Raw genomic sequence first — 20,267 nt, 5'->3', positions numbered from 1 at the left:
TAGTTTAGCCCTTGAGGTAAAGTCAGTCTGACAATTTGGAAGGGATTACATCTTTGAACCCTTAATCAGATAATTTCCATTTGGAAACATTTGTTCTGCTCATAGCACTGATTTGGTGCAGTAGTGCTGTGGAGGGAAGTAATGCATCTGCGTTATACCAAAGCTTTTAGTTAAGCAGGAATGGAAGAAAAGGCATTTTTTTCCATCTGTCTTTTGACTTAGAGTATTATTTAAAAATGATTAATAGAGCATGTGCAGCACTTTAATTTTCTAAACCATGGTGGGATTGAAGGCTCCTGTTCTGTGTTTTTCCTGAGTGGCTTGAGCAATGTGACTCCCATTTTTCAGTTTGACATCCTTTGTACGTTCTTCTCTCCATGAATTCAGTGATTTTAATGCTAAAATTCTCTACTTACGGTCTCTTGACTTTCAGTGATCTGATGATTGTGTTTCATTATTTATATTAATCATAATTAACCAAATTGACTGTTTTTTTTTTTTTTTGGCAGTCCATTAAGTAATGTGATCCTTATGACAGCCCCTATAATAGGGCTATTTTTGGTGCTCACAGCAACCTCTTTGAAAATGCTCATATCCTATGCTGTGGGTTTTTTTTTTTTTTTTCCATGGCACTTGTGTTCAAGACTGATAGGCAGGAGTAATGAATCACAGTTGAGTTATCCCAGGGGTTTTCAATCCTTTTTAGTTTTCAAATCCCTAAGGATTTGCCTGTGGTGAAGCCCGGTGCATTTACTGACAGAAGGCATGTTTTGCCTTTTCAAGCACCTTTCACCAACTTCTTTGAAGTAATCCACAATTCCCCAGGAGTCTATGTTGCAAACCACTGTATTACCATATTATTTTTTCCTAGCCTTAGTTTTCTTTAATTAAAGCTATCTGGTTATATTTGTAAATGAAATCTGAGTATCATGTGCATACACATCAGGAACTTTGCTCTCTAGAAAAGCTTCAAAAGGCAGCGCCAGCGGGAGCCCCGTGCGGGCTGCGGGAGCCTGTGGAGGGTCAGACCTGAGCTTACAGCACCTACGTGTCGGCCGAGCTCATGGCCCAAAGGCTGCACCCTGAAACGCGTTGGGGCGATTGCATCAGCCTCTCTGCAAGTCCTGCCCTTGGGAAGAGCGTCCTAGTCCTGCTGCACCCTCCATTCTCCTTGGGCAGTCGTGGCCTCAAGGACTCCTAATTCTGAACTTGCACCTCAGTCTCTGCAATGTGTTTCCCCAAAGGGAAATTGAAGTGAGATTCATCCTGCTTAATGTGTATAGCGAGGTGCTCATTGCTCAGCGAGGCGGCCAGGCTTCCTGCCGTGCCTGCAGTCTGTGGAGTGAGGGGCTGGGGACAGGATTTGCCAGGTGGGTGCCGGCCCTGGGCTAGCTCCTGTCCTCGCACTTCTTCCAGCCCCAATGTCCGGGCTGGTGTCCTGCAAGAGCAGCAAACACCAGCTCGTGATATTAGCTAATCCGCTTCCTTCCTGCGGTTTGAAGTCGGTGTCGGCTACACTGGTGCTTTTCCAGGTTTGTGTTTTCATGGATGTGGCGTCTGGAGGACCTGGGGGCGGTGGATACGTCAACCTCCCCCCAAAACCAATTTCACTTTTCAACACACGAGGTGGAGATTGAAATACCATATATAACACCCATGCGTTAGATATTATATATGTGTATGCTCATGTACTGTATACATGAAGCAGAGCAGGAGCCGCCGTTCATTCCCCGCGCCGCCCCCCAGCCCCGCCCCAGAGCCAGGAGTCAGAGCCGCCTCCCGCCAGCCCGCATCGCGCATGCGTCGCCGCGGGGCGCGCGTTTCCGCCCGGACGCCTTTCCCCGCGCGCCGCCGGGGCCTCGCGCTCGCTTCCGGTGTTTCGCTTTTCTCTTTCCGGCCGGCGCGGGAGGCAAGATGGCGTCTCGCAAGGAGGGCTCCGGTGGGGCCGGCGGCGGGTTCGGCGCCGCCAAGGGCAAAGCCAAGGCCGCGGCCGCCACGGCCGACGCTGCCGTCAAGCAAGTGCAGATCGACGGGCTGGTGAGCGCCGGGGCCGCGCCGAGGCGGGCTGGGCCGCGCCGCGCCGCGCCGCGCCGCGTGGGGCCGGCGGGAGCCCCGGCCAAGGCCCGGGTCTGCCACCCGAGCGGCTCTTTCCTTTCTCCTCCCCCGAGCTCCCGGGCCCTGTGCTCAGCCCCGCGGAGGCCGCCGGGGCGAAGGCGGCGGGTTGATGCTCCAGAATTTCCTCCTCTTCCACCCTGCTGCTGAAACGTGCTGCGTTTCTGCGCCACCCTCCACACCTCAGGCCACGGGAAGCTGCAGAGGTGTAGGATATGGGGAGCAGGCCGAATTTTCCTCTCAGTTGTGCTTCTTGCCTGCTCCGTTATGTTTGTAGATGCAGGCAGCACTGACTTCGTAAGAAGTAAAACAGAAAAGTAGGGAGGCTCAGCAGACAGTAAGTAAATGGCCTTAGCAGCCAATAAAGTTGTCTCAGTGGAGGCTGTTTGCTTAGACCTTGAATGGAAGAGTGCCCTTGACTTTGCTGCTGCCTTTGTGCCTTGCTAGTGTCTTGTACAGTCAGTAATACTCAAGTAGTATTTCTGCCCTTGAAATGATTGAGCAGTTGGTGTACTTTTTATTGAGAAATAATTATCGGTAAATAAATAGTTGCTTAAGGGTTTTAGGGGCAGAAGGGTTGCTTCGCACTTCCTTACTGTGTTTGCTGAGTTTCTTTGGAGCGTTGTGCAGTTGAAGTGTGAAGGAGAATCCATGTGTGTATCTAAGTATACATACATATATGTATGTGTGTATATGTATATATATATAGAGAGAGAGAGAAAGAAAGTGACCGAGCAAGCAGTGGTCACTCTCCTGAAGTTATCTAGCATGCTAAGTGTTTCTGTAGGGGAAAAGTAACTTATTTGTGTGAACGGGGGCTTGTGATTGGAAGGAGACTGCATAATTATTGAGAGTTCCTCCAGGGTTCTGTTTGACCGTGGGTGTGTTTGGACTCCAATTGCATCAAGTGTCTCTTTAAAGGAGGAGTAAAAATTAGAAAGTTACAAGATGTAGCTCTAAAAAGCTGCTCTTGTAAGTGGGCAGCAGCCACGTGCATAGGGGCACATGGCTTTTTGTTAAACAAGCTTGAGGAAGTCTTGCCAAAGAAAATGGTTAATAGACGACACAGGTTGGTCCTGTGGTCTCATTTCTGTTGGTTTAAAATGATTATTTTCCTTCTGTGGATTCTGGATGGATTCTCAAACACTACCTGTTGAACTGCTTTCCTTTTGTTCCTCTATTAATAAAACAGGGAACACGAGGAGAACAGGAGTTTCAAAACGCTCAGGTGCCCTATGTGAAGTGCTGTTCACTCAAGCCAGCTGTCTGTAGCCCCAGTGACCTGCTCCTAGAGGTCTAACAAATGCCTCTGAGTACTTTTTCTTTTATGCATTTTTTTTCCCCATGTCCTTGTATGTTATTCAGGCATGGTTCACAAGCTTCCTTGCAGAAAACAGAAACTTCAGCATAAGTTTTTTGGCTTTATAAGATAATGTAACTGCTGAATTTTTGGTATCAATCTGGGGAGTCAGTGGTCTGTTCTGTTCCACAGATGCCTTGTCTGTTGGAAGCACCTCCCCTCCTCCCTTCCTCCCTGTGGTTTTTTTTTTTTTTTTTTTTTTTTTTTTCCTTTGGCATGGGGAATGTCATAGTCTTCTGATTCCTTGCATTCTGCTAAGTGTCTTTCCTTTTCCAATCTCGAGCTGTGTCTGCCTGTCCCTCATCCTCTGCCATCTGCAGGCAGTCCCATAACAGAGACATTGGCCCCTTTCAAATGCACAAACTGATGCATAATGGTGGTTTTATTTGCATCTGCGTAGCTAAACAGTGACAAGTGGAAATTATGCTGTTTTGGACCTGAGTTCTACTTCTTTTTCCTTCAGGAGAATAGATGAATGTTCTTAGCTAGTATCCTTTTGATTTAGTTGGTGTTAATGAATAGTAATCTCTAACTTAATATTTTTTAAGAAAAATTTACTGAGTTTTATTGTAAAACACAAATGCTGTACCTGAAATACAGCTGCTTTTCTGAATACAAGCACACCAGTGATAAAAGATTGTTTTTACAGTGCATACTATGATCAGTCACACATATGCTCAGCTGCAATGTGACAAGAATTCCAAAAAGCCTATTATTTAAGAGGAACAGAAAAAATAAAAGGCAATAGCATTAATAACAAAGACAAGTTTAAAATGTATGTTAGCTTAAAATATAATAGATAATGGTGCAATATTACTTTGTTGGCATCCAGATAAATTCAGTACAAGCAGACTTGTTAACTTTTTTCTTACATGAACCTTATTTTATTACATAATGGTGCAATTTGGATTTAGATCAAGTGCAATTTTGTTTCAGGTTTAACTCCTTGAGAATAAATTTAAAAAGCACTATCATGGCAGAAAGCAGAGGAAAAAGGCTTTTTTATATATATCTATCTCAATATAGCATGTATATATATGTTAATAATTTTTTTTTTTTTTTTAAGAGTAGTCTACAAAATTACAGCACCAAAACTTGGAGTTTTGGAGTTTGGGGAGGATTGTCTTGTATTGTAGACAAGTAGTAACTTGAATGAAGTCCCTGAATGCTAATTTATAAAATGCTTCTGGTATTAAATGTGGACATAGGTTTCTTGCATTTGCAGTATGAAAAATATTTAGTAGTCACAGAAAGGAGAGGAAAAATCAGTATATCTGTATACTTGTACATCAACTTTTTTTTCCAGCAAAGTTGAAAGAACTTTTGCTACCTTCTGGAGTTCTTAGGATAAATTTTAAAATGCTGCTTCTGAGTGCCTGTTTGCAGTAACCATAGAGAAACAAATGATGCTTGCAATGTATAAATACGGTCTTTTTTTCCTCCTTTCTCTTTTTCTTTTATATATATATATATATATATATATACACACATACATATATATATATGCATATAAATACATAGTTCCTACAGCTTGCTTTTATAGTAGGCTTCTTCTGGACGTAAATAAAGCTTATACGTTCTTAAAGCTCTTTCTGCATTTCTGGAAGATAAGTGAGCCTGCTCTTCTAATAGTCTCTCATTGCTGATCTGTTTGCATGAATTCTGTAGGAACTTGTTTCATCAGGAGAGCTGTGTCTTTTAAGTTTACTGAAATCAGCAGCAGCTTTGAAAGTACAGGTGGAAGAACTTGCGCTGTAACTCTCTACGCGTATGTAAGTTTTCCTCACTTACTCGTATGTAAGGATATAGGCTTGTGATTCCTCTGGCTTAGTACCTCGCATTATGTGTTACATGTGCATCTGATTGACATGGTCACCTCAACCTGTATTGGGGTTGTTTTAAAAGAAATACAGTTTCTTTAAGTTTGCTCTATGGTCACTTCTGCCCTTGAGGACATAAAGTTAAGTAGAACTCTGAAGAAATCTGAAATCTGAAGGCCAAAAAATACTTTGGTTTGTTATCAGCCCTGGAACTTTGCATATTCTTCCTTATCTGGTCATAACTAAGGCCAGCTGTTTTTGCAATTAATAGCATTTAATGAGGCATTAATTAGAAGTTGAAAGAGATATTCTTGTGACCAGACACCTTGAGGAAGTAGCAGCAGGTGCTACAAATTTAATACAGTGAGTTGTGAAGATTCTGCCTACCCTTGGCTTCTTCCCCTCCTCTTTCCTTGCCCTTTTCAAAGATTTTGCAGGGGTGTCCAGAGATGAGTGTGTATCGTGGCTGTTATGTATCCCGCAATCCAGACAGTTGCTTGGTGTTGCCCAGCTGCAGAATGGGATCTGGGTGTAAAATATGCACCAGGTTGTATTTTTTATTTGTCCTCATATGGAGCCTGAGTGGAATTTTAAATAGACCTGCAGTCATTTTGACTTTTCCTTACCTGTTTCTCTAAAAATATAGAGGTTATGTTGGCCCTGAGAGTTAGTGTGAGAATTTGAGTGCTAACTTGTTTTGTCTGCGGATATTGAACTGGGGTGAAAATGGAAGCAGTTTGTATAAGATGGATACTATATAAAGGCTTCATATTGGTCTTCAGATGCAACAAATTGGGTCAGTGCAGGCTGGATGTGGGCTATTGACAGGTAATCTGTGCTCACATCCAGAAGACAAGGGCCTGAGGGGTATTAATAAGTCTAAGGGGAAAGAACCTCTGTAAACAGATTCCATCTCCATTTTTCAGGCATAGTGAAATGTCAGGGGAATGTGGCAGTTCATAGGATTTCAGTTAGGACAGAAGACTTCCTGCAGTGTCCAACTCCTTTGATTTCACAGGTTGTCTTTGTACATAATTAGAGTAACAGTAGTACAAATAGCAGTGCAAGTAGTGACCCAAGTATAGTGACCCCATCTTACACCACAAATTGTTTTTTTTTTTTTTTTTTTTTCCTCTCCCTATTTCTTCATAATATAGAATTCTTTCAGCTCTGGAGTAATGGGAAGTACATTTCCTTTATTTTTTTAATGATTTTTAGTTCTAAACTATATTCTTGATATAGAAACTCAATTCTCTTAAATATAGACATTTTCATTTCAACTTAAAACAGGTAAAGTGGGATTAAATTTTCAGTGTTTCTTGTCAATGGGAAGCAGGTACACTTGCTATTTTAAATTATTTGAAAGAGTTCATTAGTGCGCTCAGCATCTACTAAGTGTCACGGTAAGTATACTCTGGTGGGGCATTTAAAACTCAAACATCTGGTATCGCTTGGTGCTGTGAAGCTGGTGTGCTGACAAAAGGAGTTAATCTAAATGTGGATTGGTTTAAATGTGTTGAACAGTGCTATGCTTCAAGACTTGAATGGGAAAATACTTCGAGCGAATGTGCTGCCCTCTGTGCTACTGTCATTAACAGTTAAACTTCTCATTATTTTGTGTTCTTCTTGTGTGCATATCAAACTGGTCTCCAGCATTGCAATTATGTATGCAGAGCTGTTGAAAGGAGTAAATCAAGCTCTTTGGTACATGTATGGCTGTTGTAATACCAAGGAAAAGATTTTTTCCTCCAAATATCTTTTGATAATTAAAGTAGTAAAACATTCAGAATCTTGCATCGACAACATGACCTCATCTCTTCTTTTGCATGATTAATTTGACTCAGCAGGGAGAGGTGGCAATTGCTGGGTTGGTCCTCTTGCTCACGCAAATGCTAAATGTACTCCTTCAGTCTTCATGTTACTTTGTAGTACATACAACATGAGCAGCTTTTATACCCCATCATTCCATAGGAGCGTGTGGAGTTATTTATTTATTTCTTCCATCTTTTAAATTCATCAGAGGCACCTTGGAAGAAAATAATATATTCTTTTCTAATCTTCAGATTATGAAACAAATTTCTTATTGTTGCCATAATTTTTTCTATTAATCTTTCTGTGCTCCCTCAGGTTTTAGCATGTTTTTCCCTGCCAACCTTCAGGTAGTGTTAATATTACATAACAAACAGATTACATTGCCGCATGTTAAATGATATCATTACATGAGTTATTAATGTATATATGTATTAATATGCTTTAGAAACTTTACACTTTAGCAAGTGGATTTCATATGTGCATCCTCAGATGCTGGTACAAATGTAGGTCTTATCTCTGTTTTAAAGATGAGAAAGTTGATGTTACCAGGAGTGACTTAATTGCTTTACTTCAGTTTAATACTTTAAGTCAGCAGGAAAACTGAGACTCACTCCATTCTGTGTTTTCAGGACTGCCCTGCCTGTTACTAGGATGATTGCTTTCCTTCCTCAACCCTTTTTCGCATTTGCCAGAAAGGATGAATGCCTAAGTGTGGAGGAAAAAAAAAAAAAAAAAACCTGTTACATAGAAGATTATAAATGAGTAAAATGGCGATCATGTCCAGTAGGGATTTTAGTGGCTACTTGTAGGCATATAGTGAATGCATGAGAAAGTAATTATTTTAACGCAAAGACATGTTTATGTGTGGAATATATAGCACATGCGCTGCTCTAGCAGGGGGAATTCTTCAGTTCTGGTGGGTAGGTTATGGTCTCCAAAGAAGATCAGGGCCCCTTGGCAATGAGACACTCCTCTCCTCCACCTCTCCCCCCCAAGAAAGCTTGTCCCCTCCCTCATTCATCTCGTTCTGCCCTATTTTATTTGAAGGACAGGTAAGTATGGGTGACTGTCTTCACAGCACGTCAGCCTCAAAACATCTGAATTCTGCACAGTATGAGAAAACAGGCTCTTTGATATCCACTATTGCTTGGCCTCTCACCTTTAAATATTTTTATATTAATCAGCTAAAGGTGGTGCAGAAAGAGTATCCTCTTAATCACAGATGCTGTTATACCTCTATATGAGCTGTGAATATTTGAATGCTGATACTTTATGAATTCATACAGCATATTTTAACATGGAGTCAATGACCAAGTATAAGACTTCTGTGAACCAAGTGAAGATTGTTCAAACTGTCCCTGCCTTTAATGTCTGTATAACTTCCATAAGCCGTGTGCTAAAGTATGTTCTTGAGTTTTCATTCTTGAAGTAACGATTATGTATTGACGCTAAAAATAATAAATGTAAATTTTATTTTATATATAAAATTGTCCAAATGCTTGAAGATACTAGAGGTGTGTGAGGTTTGTGCAATAGAAGTAATCCGCTAGGAAGTACTGGTGAAATGCTCTGTCCCACTTGTATCTCACGAGATTTTGGACCTTAATCTTACTACAGCCCCATTGCTGCCTCCGAACCGTGTGGTAATAACATGTAGTGCCCACTGCTTGCACAGCCAGATCCCAGGGTCGTGTTGGAACTGCTTCTCCGAGGAAGTTGGTTACCTGTGCCTGGGGTCTTGCTGGTTTCCATGGAAATCAGCATGAATCTCCCTACTGTGAAAATTGTTATGAGACTTGGTATTGCATCATACCAGTGTGAATAAGGCAAGGGAGAATTTAAACACACAACTGTAATGGTGCACTCCTTACTTATACTGAGGTAATGGCATACCAATGACTTGCAGACAGAAAGGAGATAGTCATTAACCTGGATGGCTGAGCAGTCTAAAAAGAAAATGATGTGGGACAAAATGCAAGAGAAGATCGGTCTACTAAAACTCTTTTCCTGTATTTCTTTTAAATAAACTTTGCTTTTCTCCGCTGCTTAATGACCTTTTCAGTGCTTTGCAGTTCACATTTAACTTCCCTTCGTAACGTCAAGCATCTCACTTAGACAGAAATAGATGACTTTAAACATGTTTCATGGTACCAACAACACATGAAACAGAGCCTATGGAAGACCTTTAGCCATCTTTAACCAAAAACCAGGAGTCTCAATTTCCAATGCTACATTCCTACAGAAACAGGCTTAATGCTTGTACTATTCAGGTTATTAAACCCAAATTCCGACTGGCTAAAAAGTAGCAAAAAAATTGAGTCTTCTAGATAACTGTGTTTACCAGCATTGGTTCTAGATGTTAAATAATGATCTGCTACATAAAAGTAGACATGAGCATGAAAATTTAAGTTGGGAGTGGCTTGTTTCCCTCCTACTGCCCAGCCTAAATTATGTATTTTAAATGCCTGTACCTTTTAAAGTATCCCAAAAATGGGAGGAATGAGAAACGAACCCATATATAGATGTGTGTGTAAGCGTGGTGCACTTGTGTGAATCAGCTGGCAGTGTCCTGAGTGGGCCAGGACTTGCACTGTGTGAACAGCCACCTGTACTGAAAATTTTGGGGTGTTTGTAGTTGTACACAGGCTATATGTGCTGCAAAGAAATTTCTGTTATTGGAGTGAGTTCCCTGCCTGCTTGAAGGGAAATCTTTGAGCTTTTGAATCGCAGCATCTCAGAAGTAATTTCTACTTAAAGCACGTATGTTTTTTTTTTTTCCTAATATTCAGAACTCTCTCCTCTTGATAGATAGCTGGTAGATACAAAGCGTCCTTGGAGAAATTTTTGAAATACTTGCTCTTAAAACAATCCAAATACATACCTTGTTATATATATTTGATAGCTTATTTATTCCTTTAATTCAGCTTCAGTTTATCTTCCTTGTTTCTGATTGGCAGTATTCTCAGGAATATGTCACTATTTTATCAAAATGTTCAGTTTCAAAACAGCCCAGCTTTAAAAGTACAGCATCAAACTTCATTATTGTGCCCTGAGAAGCTGCTTTACGAAAACAAATCATTTACATCTGTGAACAGCCAGCAAAACTTTGAACTGGCCCCAGGAACCCAATGGTTTTCTACTTATTTTTCTACAGTTGCCAAAAATCTTAATGTAGTCAACATCTGCCAATGTGATCTCTGCTCTAGCTTCTCTGTAGAAGTGGTCTTTATGGACAATTAAGAATGTGTGATCTAGCGTAAAGATCTGTACTTCCAGGTATGTTAACACCTTCTTTGTCCTGTAAAAAATCACAGGAAAATATGGAATTGTTATAAATCCCATGAATCAGGAGGTCATACAGAAAAACTGTGTAGATTCCTCAGGTGCCTTATAATTGCTGGTGTGGTTTTTAAATTTAAAAAGAGGAGGTCTTTAAACATTCTTCATGTCAGGAATGATCACCCCCCCACAAAAAAATCTGTAAGAGAATCAAAGGGGAATTTAAAAATCTCTCCAAGTAGCCTAGGATAAGAATTTAAGTGAATTGAGGCTTTGTCACAGTTCTAAAGAGTATTACAATGTATAAAACTTGAGGTTGTTTTTAGTAGCCTTGAGTTACCGTGTGGCGCCACTTTGTGCTGTTGTGGCGGCCCTGTGTTATGAAGGGTCACGTCTGCAAGATGAGGGAATTGACCTGCCCATCAGGTATCCATCTGATGTTGCCTTTCAGAAGAGAATTTCTGTGGTCTATGCTGAGTAAGTAGCATTTCTTTGTCTATTCTATGTAGAATACGTGTATAAATCCATAAGGGGAGGTGTTAAGAGGAGGGAGCCAGACTCTTTTCAGTGGTGGCCAGTGGTAGGACAAGAGGCAACAGCCAGAAACTGAAGGAGAGGAAGTTTATCAGAATTTGAGGAAAAGGTTCTTCATTAGGAGGATGACAGAGCACTAGAGCAGGTTGCCCAGAGATGTTTGGGAGTCTGCTTCTCTGGAGATCTTCAAAACCCACCTGGATGTGGCCCTCTGCCACATGCTCTAGGTGCCCCTGCTTGTGCAGGGGGTGGACTAGATGATTTCCAAAGGTCCCTTCCAGCCTCAATTACTCTGTGATTCTGCAGTTCTGTAAATATCTGTCTCCTTAATCATCCGGAAGAGAGAGGTATCTGTAGTAGACATATATTTTCTTACTCTTAATTGCTGCAATGGTACCTTAAACTTGCTTCCGAATTCCTATTGTGTTGGCAGGAAAGTTGAGAGACTTTTTTTACTGCTTTTTTCAAGAGGTGCTGTAGCCAGGAGACAAATGAGCTCAAGGAAAGTTCTTGCTTGGTGAGCTTCCAGAGCTCGTCTTTTGTGTGTGGAGGATAAGCACTTATCTATGGCATGTAAAAACATCATCTGGAACTGTTCAAAAATGTTAACTTTATCCATGTTTCCCTGTATCCTGTTCTAATTTTCTCATATTTTTCAAGTCTTTAGGAACTGTGCTGTTTCACACTTATCTGGGGATTTCAGAACTTTGTCCTTAATTTCATTTCTCGAGTTGCTCTGCAGGAGCTAATTAGCTTCTTCCCTCCGCACTTCATCAGTGGTGACTGCAGCCTGGGCTGTGCTGAAACTCATTCGCCTTGTGCCGGGCAGGTCCGCAAAATTAGAGATATTTAATTCTGTATTCATTTGGAAATTAGGCAGATTACCTCATTCTGTTTTTGCAAAGGTACCATATCTGTGTTTTTAATACTTTTGAGAGATGTCTTGATTGTGGTTGGTTTGGAACCATTCAGGCTCACTTGCATGTGGAGCTGTTAGCTGTGGTATTTGAGATCTATTTGCCTGCAAAAATACAGTGCTCTCATCTGATTTTTTGCTGTGCTAGGAATGTGAGTGAAATTGCCATTCATGCTGTCAGGTTTAAATGCAAAAACCTGCTATTTGAGGTGTAAGAATTCACATAGAGAAGACTCTGGAAGGGCGATAGCATGCATTCAAAATGTCAGATACTACTGACTAATAGTTTTCAAGGGCTTTTTCTGCCAAGATAAACATTGATCAGAGTTTCAGCAGCATTAAAAAATGTGGCTTGTGGATACGTTGGCACCTCCTGTGTTTGTTGCCCTTGTCAGTTAGGGTTGATTTGCAAGTGGCTGCATAACGGGGTATTTCTTACGCTCTCTGCTCTTCCTGTGCACATGCTGGCAATGTGGGGCTCCTCATTTCTTGGTGGGGTAACTGTTAGGCGTTCAAAACATATAAATACAGAATTTAAGGAAGTAAGTCTGCTTGTTACACCATGCAACAAGCGCTCTCTGAATGCACATTGCATCGCAAAGACAAAATACAACGCGAGTGCTGGAAATCTGCTATTTGGTGGTGTTTTCATCTGTCTGCACACAACTACATGTGAATCTCTAGAGCCTGGTGCAGCATTGCTTCCTTTCAGACAAGCACGGGAACAGGCATCGTGGCGTATTCGTGGTGCTGGAGCTGAATGTCCTTGGGATCCCCCAAAAGGCCTGCAGCATTTCAGCTGCCAGTTGGTGTTAGAGGTGCTTCAATCATGAGATATAAACTTCTTAAATTAATAATCACGCTATCAGAGTGTAACCAAAGTTTCAAATTAGGGATTTTACCTCAGCAGGGAGGTGTCTTTGATCACTGTAACAGTTTTGGAATGGTTCTGTTTTGTAGGATGACTTCACTGCTGATGTTTGAACGGTGCTTTGAAGATTAGAAACACTGCTGAAATACAGGCATTTTTGCTAACTGAGGATTAATGGCCTTTAAATTTGGCAAGTGGCTACTTCAAGTGATTGAATTGCTTTGGTATTTTGAAGACTAAATTTACAAGGCTGGGGGAGTCTTGAGATTTAGTGTTGTGTATTCTTTTTTGAACAGCCTTTGTAAAGTAGCATAAAGAGAGTAGCATTACTATTAAAAAAGAGAAAGAAGAAAGGAAAATAAGGATATTATGGATGTATGAATGGCATACCTATTAGCAGCAGTGTTTACCTCAGAAAAGTTGCTTTAAAATGAATAACTGACAACATTAATGACGTGCATTATGAGGTATCAGAATTAAGTAAGCTTCCTTTACAAAAAAAGTGTTTTTTTTTTTTTTTTTTTTACCCTGAGTCATATTAACTGCTTCAGTTTCTACTTGTGTACATAACTTTTCTTTATGGCCAGAAATACACTTATACCAAAGATGTGATTCATTGTTGAAATGCATTTTCTGTTGGTGTTAACTTCATGTAGCAATGGTTTAGCAATGATCTTATCTTACCCCTAATGGGTCTAAGAGTATTGAAAACAGTTACAGTTAGTACAAAGGGGCAGTATGTGTTGTTAATGAAAGGATCAGTGGATGGGAACTGAAAATAGTATTTGGAAAAGTGTATTGGCGTTGGATGAAAGGCAGGTTATTATGGTGCCAATTCAGATTTCTTCAGGATATTCCTTTATTTGTCGTTTGGAAAAAAAGATTGATAATACTCTGTGTTGTGTTATTTAAAGCTATGAAGTATCAAAATACTTTATTGGTCTGAAAATAAATGTGTTCTGCTTTTGTTCTGTTACTTGACAAGCCTGCTGGGGAAGTGTGTAGGTCAGTGCTTATTTTCGTAGTTTCTTCACTCATCAAGCATTGGTTTAAGCAGTGAAATCGGGAACTGCCTTGGCATTGGCATGGGCATAGCGGTTACATTTGCCTGGTGCAAAGGAGGATGACTGAAAGGAGTGATGTGCCAGCGTCTGAAACTGGTCTCCTTGCCACCACTAAAGAGGTAGCTCTGCTCGACATCTGAAGGTCTATTTTAATACTAAAATGCAAAATGCCAGGGCATGTTTTGTTATAGACTTGTATTTTGATGGCAGGCTTTTCAGTCCAAGTTCAAGATCCTGCTGTACTAATGGTTTGAGTGTTATATGCTAAATAAAACTCCAGAACTCTCACTTCAGTGAGAAGAAGAATGAGGTGTCATTGGAATCGTTTCTCAATGTCTTCATTTATTTTTTCATACATGTTTTCAGTAGCTGTAGCTAATGTATTTTACACACAGCCTTAGCTTCTGCAACTTGTTAATAGGTATGAAGTTTAAAAAAGTTGTTTTAAACCTGAAGATCATGAGATACTTTACAGGAGTATGAGGAGGGTAACAAAAACAACACTTGTCAGCTTATCTAAATTCAATATACCGAATCAGTCAATCTCTAAATTCAGTCTGTGAAGTCTGTATCTCTCTGGGTAATATCTGTCAAAGTAGTCAGGTTAAGGTTTGAAAACTGCTGAATTTCTTTTCTACATTTCTTTTTTTTCCTGGGCTATCCATGAAGTTCTTTTCCCACTTTGCCCTAAGAATGAATAATGTTTATAATGTTTTTTTTAAAAAAAAATTCTTAGTTTTATTGTGGCACTTTATTTCCATTCTTCATTACATACAATATATTTAAAATTGGTGGTTCATGTCAAATTCATGTCAATTTTAAATGCATTATATGTAGTAAAGAATAGAAATATACCTAGTGTTATTTTTCTCCAGTCGATGGTTAGTGTTTCTGATCCTTTTTATTAATAACAACAAAAAAAGTTGAGTGTAAAGCATTTTTGGTGGTTATTGGGCTATATTTGAATGGTTGTTTTTCCCGTTACGCTACTTGTACTTACAGTATGATCTTATGAGAATTGCAGATCATTGCAGAATTCAGATTTAGGAGAACAAGAGAGAAATATATCATTAAAGATTAAAAAAAATGCTCCTTGTTTGTGCTGCTCTTTGTGCTGTCATTGTTTCATAATTTTAAATATCCTTTGGAAAAATACTACTTTACATCATAAAAAAAAGCGTTACCATCTGACATAAAACTGCACCAGGATGTAACCTTAAAAGTTAATGCAACTGAAAGTAGATGGATCTTTTACGTTTTAAAAAATTACTACAACTTTCTGCATAGCTGGTTTTAAGGTGTTTTGGTAGTGTTTCCTGTGTCATGTCTCCCCCAGGAGGGAGCTTATTGCCCCCGTAAGAGAGCTTTTAACAGTTACAGCAACAACGTACAGAAGAAAAGATCAATATTTCATTTTAGAAGGATGTTTCAGAAAATTGGTTGAGAACTGTGTTTTGACTGCTTGTTTAATGGTCTTTTTTATTTCCCTGTAATTTTAGAATGGCCTTTTCTTCTTTAGGCTGTATTAAAATTGCTGGTGTTTTAGTCAGTAGCTTGCTTGGTTTAATTTAGAGAACCCTTAAACTATAAATCTGGAGTTTTAAAATTGTGTTTAAAAAAAAAAAGTTGCTTAATACGGATTTCTTGCTTCTGTGCTTTAGGTTGTATTAAAGATCATTAAACATTACCAAGAAGAAGGACAGGGGAATGAAGTGGTCCAAGGAGTGCTGCTGGGACTTGTGGTGGATGACAGACTTGAAATCACAAATTGTTTTCCTTTCCCACAACATACAGAAGATGATGCGGACTTTGATGAAGGTAACATTTGGAACTGTGCAGAACCTGAGATTACGAAGTTGTCCTATGTGCAAAAAAGTCCGTATGTCTGTCCCTTCCTGCTCCCCTCTCTCTCCCAAGTGACTTGAATTTTAGATGTCATCAGAGAGTCTTTTATTTGACTCAAAGTATAAATGTGTTCTTTTAAATGCCATTGTCTTGAATCTTGTGTATATGAGGAAATTTGGAGGGATAAATATTACGTGATATGGTCACACTTACTTTAGAGTAAGATTGTCCACAGTGGAAGTTGCATTAGCTTCCAACCTATTCATGTAGACCTATTCATGTATTCCAACCAATTCATGTAGGCTTTAAAAAGTTTTTTATGAAAATGGCTTCATGTGAATATTTATATATGTGTGCATGTTTGTGTGTACATTCATGTGTGGATATGTGTATATGTATGTATATGTGGTAGTGCATACAGATTACTCCCTGGGGGTTCATGTGTATTAAGTATTCTTTGAAAAGCTGGAAAGCAGATCTCTGCAAGTTTGAGGCACTGTTTACCTGAAGTATGGATGATCTTTTTGTGCATTTCCATGAAGGATTCCTCAAACCACATGATGGCTACTGTGCCTGTGAACTTTACACACCTCAATGCCTTCTCTTGTCAGCTTTCTGGTGCTGTGCTACAGACATACAAAAGAGCATCAAACTCTATTCAGAGTTAAAACTGAGTCTGTCACAGTTATACTGAACAGCACTGTTATGAGTGTTAGGAAATTTTCAGGTGCACTTTTGCTTGTGCAAGAGGAAACAGAAACTTCTTATCTGCCAGAGGCTTAAAATTCAGAATGCTAAAAAAGAATTGAAACAAGGCACATCCTGTCCTCCAAGTCTTGTACATTCATATATTTGCACAGGTTTAGGCCTAAATATATGGAAGGAAAGAAGTAGGATACCTGCATTTCAGTGCTGCCTCTACCTGGAAAGTTTAATTTTTCCTGTCTTTGGTCAGAATTATATTGTCTCTCTCTCTCTTTCCCCCCCGCCCCTTGCCCAAGATTTTGGGTTGGGGAGAATCCCAGTGTAAGCTTTTGGCCTACAAGGAATGCTTCTTAAAATACTTGAGTCATACTTGATCTTGGACTAATGTGGGGACCATTGCATGGCTGCTTTCTTCTTGACAGGAGGAAGCAGGGAGAAATTACTGTTGGGTTATTCCTTGGCAAACTCCTTATCTGCTCTGGAAAAAAAAATGAATACAGTAAAGAGAAAACTCCCTCTGCATCATTTTGCAAGAGTACTAGGAACAACCTGAAAGATGTTTGTTACCTTGTCGTCTTGATTTGATGGAGGTAGTTTGGATCAGTAGTCTTCAGATTTATAGGGACCAAGTAGCTGATGTTAATTGTGAACTTGAGCACTTTAATTCTGCAGCATTCACTTGTCTAATAACAAATTGTGATGTCAGAGAAGTGAAATCATCACTGTTATGAAAATTAAGCTTACCTATAGGAAGGTAAAGTTTGAGTGAATGAATTGCTGGGTAATTGGCAAGAGACATTTAAGTTAATGATTTCCTTAGAGGAAATCTTGTAATATAAAACACGTTTTTGAGGGGGTAAGAAGATGCAGTTATTTTAATTCTTTAAATAACTATTTAAATAGTATGACATTTAACATTACGACATTTATTAACTTGATAAAGATGGACTTAAAAATGTTGTTAGCAATAACCATTTCTTCAGATATGCTTTTGTTATGTTGACGTTTTGTCTCTTATTGCTAGTGCCTGAGCTAATGTAAGCATTAAGTATTTGTCTCAGTGGAATTCCCTCAAAAATGTTTTTTGGGGTTTAAAAAATACTTGTTCTTTTATTGTAAAAAGAGTTAAATTTGGACCAGGCTGCTTCTACAAACTACATAAAACATGAGAGGTTTTTTTGTTGTTGTTTTTTAAGCTTCCAATGATTCATTTCATAAATCTAGGAGGATTATCTTAACTTTTGTGAACTCACAGGTGTTTTTCTGCTTTTTAGAAAGTTCTTCTTATGATGTCACAATGTTACTTTTTTATTTTAAATGAAGTATAATTTTTTGGCAAGATTTTCTTCTCAGGAAAGTCTTGTGCACTTATGATGGCCTGCATAATATATTCTGGGTATAATTTCATTCAACCCAGTTGTGTGTTAGAAAGCTCTAGGTGAAGGTTGGTTGATGACGTGTGAGCTAGTGGAGGAAAATTGCTTAACTGGAGTATATTTTGAGTGTCTGGCACAAGATGCTTCTGCAAGAAAGTTGGAAAATGTTGGGGCTGTTCTCCAGACTCGTGTTCAGGCATTTACTTTGAAATACCTTTGTTTCCCTGTTAGTACTGAACTCGTAAATGACTAGCGCTTTTACATTTAATTTTCAAAAACACAGACATTTTGAGACATTTTCAGATTCCATTTTTATTTTTTATTTTTTTCCCTGATGGATTGACCTTTCCTTCAGGAAGAATCAGATTTCTACTGTAAGGATTTTTCGTTAGAGCGTTTCTGTGAGATGATGCCGTTCCCAGGCTTGTCTCTGTGAGGTTCGATTTCTGAGGATTGCTTTCACGTAGCGTACTTCAAAGTTTTTGTCTGACCTCAGTTTTTCTTTCTTTCAGTCAGAGTCTACAGAATAAGTGGACTTTCTTCTGCTTTGAGATCACACATTAGGTGTATTTTCTTCCTGGGAAATAGATGTATTATGCTTGAATATAAGTGGTGTCTCTGAGGGAAAGGTTAAGTTTAGCCCTTTGCACTTCATTGTTCTTCTGTTCTGCTATTGATTTGGTAGCTTTTCTTCCTGTTTAAAGGCAAAGTATGCTTCTTTCATGGAGAGCAAAAGGTACAGATTATACATGTAGTGCACATTTTATAATTCACTGTAGGTGATGTGCGAGGTCTAATTTTGATAAGTCATTTGAAATAGATTTTTATTCCAACCTTGTATGTTTAAATTCCTTCCTTTTGAAGCCAGAATAAAAAATTATTATGGTAACCATGCCCATAGAAACATCAAGACAATTGCATAATTACATATCAAAAAAAAGGTCTAAATGGTTTTAACTTTTTTTTCTTTTATAACTATGAGTTTTCATTGGATTCCATGTGAAATACAGCGAATAAAAAGATGAAGCCTTTTCTCTTTTGCCTCTTCAGTGATTTTTTTTGCTTCCTTACCAGCTATAGTTTATGTTTGATTGTATCATCAATCTGTAACAACTAAAAATAACAGGGTGAGTGTTGTTTGTGAAAGTATTGCACTATTTTCTTCACTGAGGCTAAATAGGAATCAGTCGCTTATGGAGAAATAGCACCTTGTAGTATAGCCCTTTTCCAGGGCTTCTCATCAAGCAGTGGTTTATACTCCAGAGTCTTTTTTGCAGTATTACAGTGCAGTGATGGGTAATACGTGATCCTTATAGCAGCAGAGGCTTCTGACAGCTAAAAGAAACTTGCTTGGAAAACTTAATTTATTACCAAAAGGTTGCTGGTTTCTAAAGATACGTTTTTTTCTTTTGCTCCCTTAATAGCGCAGGCGCCACGAACAGCCTTGTGGAGGCAGCGTGCCCTGGCATAGGGGAGGCAGCCCCTTCGGCTTGCTGCCAAATCCCTAGGCAGCTTGAAACCGCTTCATGAGCAAACCAGCATCTCCCGAGAGGCGCGGACGTAGTTATGGGGAGTAACTGGCCTAAGTGAAGGATGAAAATTTCTTAGGGTAGTATTGCCGTAACAGCCCTGATGTCACCAAATCACTGCTGTTTCCCTTTAAAATAGTAAGGGTACGTTTTCTGTTTTCCTTCCTCCTTATTTTAAAACTAGTCATAATAATATTCAAGGGTTGTCACGGTAGCCACAGGTCTTGTTTTTCCGGTGTGGCTGCAGGAAGGAACCTGGATGCGCTGTGAGGCAGGAGCAACTTTTAGCTGAGGGAGTCTCCTCACTGCGGTGTGGGAGCTGGTCCACATGGAAAGGGACGGATGTCTGGGGGGAAAAGGGAATGTTTATGAGATAACAGAAAAATGCAGTCATACGGAATTAAAGTTTTGTTTCACTAGGGACACAAACAAATGGCCCTAGAGCTCCTAGATCCAAACCTGGTTTCTGGCCCCAAGTGTGATGCATTCATCCAAATCTCCCAAATGGTTTTATTATTTATTTATGAGTTCCTGTGTTGTTTTAGGAAGAAGGTTATATTCTGGTAGTATAGATTTTTTCTTCTGCTGGCAAAGTACTGGCAAAATTTTGCAAGCCAGATCTGAGCCTGCGTGGTTTGTATGAATAATTTTGAGTTGTAGGATGGATTTTTCTTTATCACTGGGGCAGAAGGAATTTGTGAACTACTTTTTAGACCTAAGGAGGGTTACTTTATAGAGGGGATTCTGAAGATCATCATGGAGGAACGCAGGTGGTCATTGCTTAAAAAATAAGCAGTAGACTGTTCCAGTCTTGTATGTTTTAGATACTTTTTTCTTTGTGATTAATTTGAGAGCGTTCCAGAAGTGTTTCTGACTGCTGGACCGGTAATTAGTGTTCTCGGTTACCTCAGGGGCGGTAGCGAGGGCGGTTTGTGCCGCCTGCCCTCGCTGCGGCGCTCCCGAGGCGGCGAGGGCGCGCGCGGAGCGGCCGCCAGGGGGCAGCGCTGCCCAGCGCACGGGCGCGCGCAGCGGGACGTGCTGAGG

The 20,267-nt window shown here is 39.8% G+C and overlaps 1 protein-coding gene across 1 annotated transcript in view; it reads left to right on the top strand.

The window, feature by feature from the left end:
- The first annotated feature begins 1,887 nt into the window (after positions 1-1,887).
- EIF3H (eukaryotic translation initiation factor 3 subunit H) overlaps positions 1,888-20,267 on the top strand; it is a 72,654-nt gene continuing 54,274 nt past the window's right edge. Inside the window, exons 1-2 of the mRNA XM_088533297.1 lie at positions 1,888-2,037; positions 15,430-15,586. Coding sequence (XP_088389423.1) covers positions 1,915-2,037; positions 15,430-15,586 — 280 coding nt within the window. The 5' untranslated portion in view covers positions 1,888-1,914. The remainder of the gene's footprint in view (positions 2,038-15,429; positions 15,587-20,267) is intronic.

This window comes from Tinamus guttatus, unplaced genomic scaffold (genome assembly GCF_059628265.1).
Source record: "Tinamus guttatus ecotype Peru unplaced genomic scaffold, ASM5962826v1 Tinamus_guttatus_pri_ptg000492l, whole genome shotgun sequence".
In the NCBI taxonomy this organism is placed as follows: Eukaryota; Metazoa; Chordata; class Aves; order Tinamiformes; family Tinamidae; genus Tinamus; species Tinamus guttatus.
The sequence above is the reverse complement of the archived record's forward strand: the minus strand, read 5'-3'. Positions and strand labels throughout refer to the sequence as shown.